Here is a 9,799-nt window from a genome sequence, read left to right as displayed (position 1 = left end):
ACCATAAAATAGTCACATATGCCCGTTTGAAGTTTCAAACGAAATTGAAAAACAAGTTACCATAAGTCCATAAGCTGTAACATTGATTGTACCATTGTGGTTACATTTAACCATAAAGTAGTCATATATGCCCGTCTGAAGCTTCCGACGAAATTGAAAAACAAGTTATCATAAGCTGTAACACTGGCTGTATCATTGTGGTTACATTTAACCATATAATAGTCACATATGCCCGTCTAAAACTTGAGACGAAATTGATAAACAAGTTATCATAAACTGTAACACTAGTTGACTGGTTGTACCATTGTGTCCATTATGGTTACATTTAACCATAAAATAGTCACATATGCCCATCTGAAACTTCAAACAAAAAGTAGCCGTTTGAAACAAGAATTTGCGGAACGAAAATGGTCTAATATTCACGATACCTTCATGTCGAGTCTTACCAATTAAGCAGAGACATCTCAATCTGATTTCAATCAAGATATGATACCATAAAAACGACATGGTTGATAATAAAATCAGTAGTACTCAATCTAGCTGTTAGATATTGGATTGGAGTGGTGGTGACTGGTGAGGTGTGTACAAATGGTGCCAAAATCTCCATAACTTATTACTCCAGAACATGAACATGAACATTAAAAGTGGGTGTCATAACATCTGAAAGAGTACAGCTAGCACGTGTCGGACCACTAATGCCTGTGCCTTATATTTACTAGTAATGCCTTATCTAGTGTCTTCTACTACTGTCACTCCCTGTGTCTACCACTCTCCCCTTTTGTTTTTTCTCTTGTCATTTTCAACTATAAAAGCCTATTTCTATGTCTTCCTCCACTTTTGTTGTTTTCTCATGGCTGTTTTTATTGCCACCCTGAGAACCACCTTTTCCATGGAAGCCGACTTTTAGTGACGGATTCATTTAGCGTTAGGAGAAGCGAGAAATTTTCACGGGGATGAACTAGAAATAAGGTCAATAATTTCAATTAAAAGTATTAAGATTTTTATTATTCATCGGTGACAACTACCTCGACTAGGCGACTAGCCACCGCCTAATTCTAGATTTTGTGGCTTGGTGCTATTTTTATGTATGTATGTTTTCTTTTTTTCATCAGGGGAAGATGTGCACGGTACCAATGTGATGTAAGTCCAATAGACTAATTCCCATTTTACTTTTCACATTTTTAGTCATAATATTAAAAATGTAAACAGAATCCCTGAATAACAAGAATAGTTATTAGAGGTTCCCTTATACTCCACTATTTAGGCATTTACCGCCATAAGCTTACATAGAATTTATTGTTAGTAATTGTAAACTATTCGGGTATATCCAAATGTTACACATCGACCAAAGAGATGAGGTCTTTTGTAAATAAGTTCAAAAACAAATTCGTGTGAGCTTGCCTAAACAGACAATATCATATCAATGATAGCCGTTATCTCAAATTAACGATTATGCCTACAATCCCTAATATCTCTAGTGCATCGGTAAAGTCGACTAAAACAAGAGTTCAGTGCAAGCTTTGCAAGCTTTCTGTAACCCGACAACATCATATTAATATGAGTTGATGTTAATAGCGACCGTTTCAACAAAATCGACTACCTGTACTAGCCATCGGTAAAGTCGGCTAACACAAGAATTGGTTGATTGGTGCTCAGGGTAGCCTTAAAATAGGCAAAAATGGGTGTAACTCAACAAAGAGGGAAATGGACAAAGAGACGTCCCTAGTCCCAAGACAAGTGCCAAAAGACACAGAGCTAAAAGTATTCCCCATGTGCGTTTTGGCGCCTTTTTCCTCTAAATTGGCCTTTGGATTCATAGGGATTCTACTATCACTGATCAAAAATGAATCAATGATTCTGCACCATACTATACTCTGCACTCTTACTAAATCTCACATGTCTGTCTACTTTCCTACTTCTTTAGTCTATCTACAATCTCCTCATAAATTTTTTCTGCTACAAAATTACCCTTTTTTTCCCGCAAATAGATTTACATTTAATCCTAAATCGCCTCTTCTGTAACTATATACATATATGGAGTTTGGAAGTACAATACTCATTCAAGTACTCAACGCCCCTCTCCCTAATTATGTAAAGCATTAATCGGGGTCTACGGAAATAGAATACGTAAATAATTTACAAAGACAGTTATGTGTATGTCTCGTGTAAGCACGATTTATTCAACAACAACAATATTCTCAACGATTCAGTAGCTCCATCAAATTACTGTATTAAGTTGAAAATATAATTTTGTAAAGACTTCTTCGTAACAAATGCAAATATTTTCAGCTTATTCATTATCGAACTTTGACTTTATAAAGGCGGACATGAACATTACCGTGAAACGGAGAAATAAATCAAAGTAAATGGGTAAGGGCCTAACCTCAAATCTCAATAACATAAATATGATCAATTTGACTGATTGACTGTCAATCTCAGTTAGCATTCAAATCTCATTTTTGTATAGTAAACCTAAGCCATAACAGAAACCAGTATACTACTGTATACAGACAATAATAACAGCAATTCCTTGTTCCAAGAATGTTTTCTTTTTTGCAACAACTAGTCTTGCTTGTGACGGGTTAATCCGTCATGTTGCTCTGCTGTTTCTCACAAAAAGGAAGAGGGAAGGTGGGGCACCCCATGCTTCTTCTCACTCACCTCTCAATGGGCATTTTGTGAGAGAAAATGGTATCCGTCACAAGCTTGTGACGGATATCGTCCGTCTTCAATGAGATTTTGTGTTTTTGCAAATCTTCTCCCCAATAGTAACTTAGGAACTAAACTTAATTAAACCCAAAATCACGATTTTTTTAACTCTCGACTATACATCAATCTTAATCACTAAGCTACAAGATATTATCCGATATATCTCAATCTTAACGACTAAGCTAAAATATTTTCGATATGAAGTATTCCATAGATGTAATTTATTCACAAGGAGATGGAAGATAATTTGACAAAAAAAAAAAAAAAAAAAAAGAAAAAAAAAGTAGGCAACATTAAAATGAAGAAAAGGGGGAAAAAAAACAATGAATCCACTAACCTTACATCAATCAAATATTTTCCACCATCATTCATACACACATGACATTAACATTCCCCAACTTTATTAATCTTATCATAAAACCGTCTCATTATTTGGTGGCGGAGGACTGGAACTAGAACCACCAGAAACTCCGTCACCATTACCAGCAGAATTAGAAACCGCGCTCAACCGCGAAAGTAAATCCCGCATAGCCCTAATTTGCATCTCAAGAGCAGGAATATAATCCGTAGCTTCTTCAAGAATAACCGGAAGCGTCTCTTTTCGACAACCGGGAACCAATCTCCCTAACGTCTTCACCTTCCTCTCAACTCCCGGTAACTCCTCCTTTCCTTTCCCCTTCAAACTCAATATCCTCGTCGCTGAAGTATTCGACACCGAAGGTAACCGGTTAGGACCGGTAATGCTGACCTTCTGTCGTTTATGCTTTTGATTCAAATATTTGACTTTAATCTTATTCGTCAGTATCGCCTGACTCCACCGCGTTCGGCCTTTGGCCGCTACCGCTAACGCCTTATCCGCTGCTTCTCTTACAGCGCGGCTACGCCGCGGCGCTGAAGGCGACCGCGGCGTTACGTCGACTTGTCGTAACGCGGATAAGAGCTTCGATGAGAAAATTTGTTGCGTTTTTTCCGATTTCCATATCGAGTTATTGGTTGATGATTGAGTTGTTGTATGCGTTTTTCTTAACCTAATTTCTCTCGTTGACGATGACGGTGACGATGTGCTTGGTTCGGGATTCGGTGGCGTTCTCGAAGGTTCCATTAATTAGAGAAGAAAAATTCTAAAAAGAAGAATTTGTCAGTCTTTTTTTCTGACGGATGATGATCAAATCTGCAGCAAAAAAGGACGGAAAAAAATTGATGATTAGATTCCTGTAAAGATAATTGAGGATATTCCTCGAATAATTTTTTCCGAATTGTGAGGTGAACTTGATTGAACAACTCATAAATCCGTCACGAATGAATATATCTCAGTTGATTCCGTCTCATTCATCTGTTTACTTTCTATATTCTTCGTAAGCACTTTTTTAATCAAAGGTAAATAAACTATTGTAACGGAGGGAGTAAAGATTACCTGATTGAATGGAGAGCAAGGCGAGAAAGAGGAAATAGGAATAACTTAATAAGAAACCGTCTCTATAATGGAGAGGAGGTGGTTTTAAGAGAGGTGAAGAAGGGAGAAAGAATGAATGAAGATGAGGAGTGATGTGAGGAAGTTGGTTAGAGCGAGGAAGGAATAAGAGGAATAGGAGGAGGGTAGAGTGTGCCGTGAGGTGCTTTTCTTTTTATCTTTTTTGGTTGTGAAAGTGTGAGGAGGCGTGGGAATGGGATGGGGGAATGAATGAAAGGTGAGTGGATGGATGCAATATGCATGTGCGAGGAAAGGGGAAATGGATGATGATAAATTTGATAACCGAGTTTATCGGGCTGGGTATCGGATCGGGTTAAAATATCGGATGGTAGATGTTATTTATGATACCTATTAGATTTAAATTTGACTCAGCACACTTGATAATGATTCTTTCTGACACTGACTCAACATGAATTTGACACGACAAATATGTGGTTAGTTAAATCTAACACAAATCTGAGATAACTCGACTTATTTCAACCTGGGTGCAGGGGCGAGGCCACTAAGGTCTTCGGTGTCGCAACCGCTACACCAAAGGCGAAAAACTCGATTAGAATTTTGTGATTTGCTACACCAAATTTACTATTTTCGCATAAATTATCTATACATTTTACATTGAGTATATATTTTGCTACACCAGAGACCAAAAAAAAAAAAATATTTTGCTACACCGAAATCAAAATCTTGGACTTGCCACTGCTAACTGGGTGTGATCGTCGAATGTATTTTGTACTCGACAAGTAAATAATGTACATACGTACTCAGATCATACATGATGGCCATATTCCAATAGTATAAAACTATAAATAGGTTACTCCTGAGTTTTCAATCTCTTGAGCCTTGAGGCCTTATTGACGACCATAATGGTTTAGTAACATAGTATGTTCCTGGACTCAATGTCTTTTAAATTTGAATATTGGAATGAAATTTAAGCTACTCTAAAAAAAATATTTGTTGACATGATTTGGACTTGTGACCTCATATATCCATTAAGTTACGATCTATATTCGAAGTTTATCTCAGTCCAAAGTTTAAATTAAGTATCTTGTTAGTTTCAATGAATGTCTAGTATACATACTTACCTTTTAAATGAAACCTGAACCCGTATTATGTATGTCTTTCTTCACTAAATGTTTATATCGAGTTATCCGACTACTGTTAGAATATAATAAAATTCAAATAGACTAGAGGACAATCTTCAACAGTAGAAGTCGATGGAGGTGCCCTATTCCATGGAATTCCATTAAAATGAGCTAGAGGACAACCTTCAATGCAAGAGTCCATGGAGGTTATCTCTATTCATCTATAGGAAAAAAAACTGTGTTTGACTGCAGTCTACTTATTGCAATTTTGTCAATGATTATGATATGTTTTACAGTGGAAAAAGTGTATGATAAAACAAATGGAAAAAGTGTATGATAAAACAAATGAATTCCCATGTGCCTTGTCTCCCTAGCATTACTTTAATAATGTATCCTATCCTTTTTAAGTAATTGCCCGTATTTTTTATTTTAGCAAATACATGTCTTTGAAGTTACAAATTGCCTAATTGAATACGAAAAATTAATTATTAGTATTACAATAGGTAGGAGTAGGCCACAATTTAAGGAAGCTTTAGATTGAAATGTTTGGAATTGTAAATTGTGGATGATGATTTTGAATTGTAATGTGGGTAAGAATTGTTATTGTCGATAATGGTATTTGTTTTCTGTGATTTGCCTGAATAGATTATTTATCCAAAAGAAAAATAAGATTGTAACCATCACAAAATAGTCATTTTTGTTAACGAAAGGCAATGCGATATGATAGGTGAATAACAAAACGATTGTACGACTTCTGAAAATAAGACGCACCAAGTATAACTACAATTGCTATTTCACTTACATTATGTGAGAGGTCACAAGCTTGTGATCAAAAATATCTGTCACAAATGAGAATTTGTGTTCCTACGAACCTTCCCTTAACTCTGCCATTCTGCCACTGTTGAAAAATGGTACAACATATAACGTAATGAATGAATTAACAACACAACACGATACAAAATGCACAAACTCTTATTTAAGATGGGTATATCTTTCTTAACCTTAAGGCCGATCAAATATCACAGATAAGATAAAAACAAAATACATTGTGATTAGTAAAAGATTTGTCTAATCTCCTATCTACTAAGAGAATAAGGATTCTCAAAAAGTTTTCCCTCCAAATACCAGTAAGAGAATTATACATCTGATGTACTACCTCCAATTCTATAGTTTTGAGCATTATAATAAAGTTTTTGAGTTTTATTTTAAAGTTTCTGAGTTTCACTATGAAGTTTCTGAGTTTATTCACTTAAACATTAAGCTCTAAAAAATTACAGTAAAACTCAAAAATATTACATATAAGTTTAGTTAAATTTGAGTTTTGACGAAAAAATATTAAAATCTAACTTATAAACTTTATTATGTTCAAAAAAATACACATATGCTCAAAAACAAATAAAGTTTGAGATAATAAGCTCAAAAAAAATACATATATACTCAAAAAAACAAAAAAGTTGGAGGTAGTACATCCGATGTATGTTCCTTTTTCTCTCCAAATACTCTAACATAAATATAGAAACAAGTTAGATTTTCTTTAATTAAACTAATCTTTCATTTAAAAAATAATCTTTCATCATTACATTTTTAAATATAATATTTTAACTAAAATAAATTATAATTGGTTTAAAACTATAAACTATACATACATAACGATAAACTGTTATTATTAATTTCGTGACAAAAAAAGAATTTATTAAAGTAAATTGAAAAAATTTATGAAATGAAATCTCCTATCTACTAAGAGAATAAGGATTCTCAAAAAGTTTTCCCTCCAAATACTCTAACATAAATATAGAAACAAGTTAGATTTTCTTTAATTAAACTAATCTTTCATTTAAAAAATAATCTTTCATCATTACATTTTTAAATATAATCTTTTAACTAAAATAAATTATAATTGGTTTAAAACTATAAACTATACATACATAACGATAAACTTTTATTATTAATTTCGTGACAAAAAAAAAGAATTTATTAAAATAAATTGAAAAAATTTATGAAATGAATTCATTATATTCAAATATTTTTTTGAATATACACGTTTTTTTAAATTACTCAATTCTCTTGATTAACTTTATATTAATAATGAGAGAAAACTGAAAATTAAGTAAATATTAAACAAATATCTATAAGTAATACCGTAAAAAGTAAAAAGTCTACATATATCGCACATTTATTGCGCGGGATTTAGACTAGTTTATACAAATAGGGTATTATCTGACCCGTACCTACTGAAATGCAAAAAAAACACAAGTTGTTTTGAAAAGCTCAAAGCCGTTAAAACATCATGATTATGATTAGGAAATGTTTAAGAATCCTAATTTTTTAGCACACTTATTAAATGCCAACACAAGTTTGTGAGTTGATCTTTATGGGGAAGTTGGTGAAGACATTCAATCATAGAATGAAGTTATGGCATAGGATGGGTAAAGGAGTCAGTGGAGAGCTCGATGTATGTAAAAGTTGCTATATTTGACACAAGGATTTGACACCTTGAAACAACATTCTACTGTTCTTAGTAGTAATAATGCATTACAACAATGAGAGTAGTTAATTTATCTTAATTATTGATTAACCAAGGTATTTATGCTAAGATAATTAACGGCCGACGCATGAAAGTAATGAAAGTAAACATTATGCACCCTCCTATTCACTATATTCTTCCCCTTTTCTTTTTGCACAAGGGATAAAAAACCAATTTTGGACCACACAAAACACACTACCCCACATGTAATTTAATTTGGACCACACAAATCAACCCAAAAAAGGAAATAGAGAAGAAAACCCGAATAATCCAAATAAGGAAATAAGGAAGAAAATGGTGAATAGGAGGGGGAGTAATTATTAGAAATAAGAGATAAGTAATATTAAGCTTAAAGGCAGGAAGCAATTTTCATATATTGACAAGACCTTTCTAAAGAGGCTTGTTCAGTTTCTCTCGTCTCGTCGAAATAAGCGGGTTGAAACAAATTCGACCAAATACGACACTTGGGTAAGAAATTTTGGGCGTTCAAAAGTTTTTTCTACTTAATAATCGTTATTTTTTGTTCCTAATTTAATTTTTGTTATTAATTATAGTTTAAAGGTTTGTTCATTCTTAATCGTATTTTTTCTCCGTTAGTTAATCGTTAATTGACATGTTAATTCATTATTGCTAACTCAAGTTGTTGATTTTTTTCATAGCTAACTAATCTAGTATAGGGACTAGGGAGCAGTAAAGAAAAGTTTTAGATAATGGTAAAATAGCAAGTGATTTTTAAAGGCGTGATACAGACATTTTGGGTGCTATTCAATCCCAAGTAATTTTGAAGGTAATATTTTTGTATTTTGTCCTTAATAACTTTGTTTTGAATGCGAAATAATTGCCTATCCACAGAACAAACCAATGAAATCGATTAAAACTTTTGCACAAGTCCATACAAATTTTTCTTTTTTTTGGGTTGAATAATCGAGGTGCCCACCCCGTTAATAACAACAAGAATACGTGTTTGTCGACATTCAGTTCTCATATGAACTTTGTGAGAGTGCAAAAAAAAAAATGAACTTTGTGAGGGTGCAAAATTTTATGTTTTTTATGAGAATTTTTAGGATATGAAGTTGTATTCGAATTGCTCGGAATAGATTATGTTTTTTTTTTTTAATAATAATTGAGTAGTATTATAAGAAAAGAGTTTTAAGATAGACCGCGAAAGTAAATCTTTATAAAATAGGTTAAATCGCTTAAAAATTCTCATGTTTTTTGCTTCATATCATGTAGGGATGTCATTGGGGCAGGACGGTGATGGATATAGGCTCCCCCGTACCCACCAAGAAAAACTCGTACCCATCCCCGCCCCATTACCCGTGGCGGGTACAAGCTTCCAAAACCATCCCCGCCCCAACGGGCGGAAATATAAAACCATACCCGCCTCGTTTACCTATTAACCTGCTACACCATAATTTTATTCGATAAATGTTTTCGCAAAAGTTGATTTAATCACTATTAATTTCCATTTTTTTGAATTTATCTTTATTATTTTAGTTTTTCACCAAAGAAATTAGTAAATAACTTTATAAAATAACTATTATTAACATTATATCTTAATTATAACTAAATAAGATTTTAAAAAATTGTCATAATCATATTAACTTTTTTAATGATGGGCGGGTAGGCGGGTATCCATTCCCGCCCCATTATCCATGACGGGTACAACTTTCGTACCCGCACCCGCCCCACCACCCGCCAAATCTCTACCATCCCTGCCCCAACTGGGGCGGATGCGGGGCGGTTCCCACTTATACCCGCCCCGTTGACATCCCTAGTATCATGCTTGATCTTTGCTTGCTTTATTACCTTGGTTCAACACATTGCATTCAAGTACAACTGTTTTTTTTCATTAAACAGTCAATTTGAGAATTTAATTAAGATTAGTAATACTCTGAATTTCTCTACTAAGCCTTGACGAATACGAAATACTTATTAATTCACCTCGTCCGCATCCTCATTCTAAATATCATACCCACAAACTCATTATTAACACATCATTATTAATTCTAG

The 9,799-nt window shown here is 33.7% G+C and overlaps 1 protein-coding gene across 1 annotated transcript; it reads right to left on the bottom strand.

Annotated features, from left to right (window-relative positions):
- Window positions 1-3,008: 3,008 nt before the first annotated feature.
- LOC141606328 (transcription factor bHLH148-like) lies at window positions 3,009-4,424 on the bottom strand. Its single transcript, XM_074425412.1, has 2 exons — window positions 4,124-4,424; window positions 3,009-3,880 (listed from the first exon to the last, which is right to left on the bottom strand). The coding sequence occupies exon 2, from the start codon at window positions 3,809-3,811 to the stop codon at window positions 3,122-3,124; it is 690 nt and encodes a 229-aa protein (XP_074281513.1). The 5' UTR covers window positions 3,812-3,880; window positions 4,124-4,424; the 3' UTR covers window positions 3,009-3,121.
- Window positions 4,425-9,799: the final 5,375 nt, after the last annotated feature.

This window comes from Silene latifolia, chromosome 10 (assembly GCF_048544455.1).
Source record: "Silene latifolia isolate original U9 population chromosome 10, ASM4854445v1, whole genome shotgun sequence".
NCBI classification, from domain to species: domain Eukaryota; kingdom Viridiplantae; phylum Streptophyta; class Magnoliopsida; order Caryophyllales; family Caryophyllaceae; genus Silene; species Silene latifolia.
This window is presented reverse-complemented; position numbering and strand designations above follow the sequence as displayed.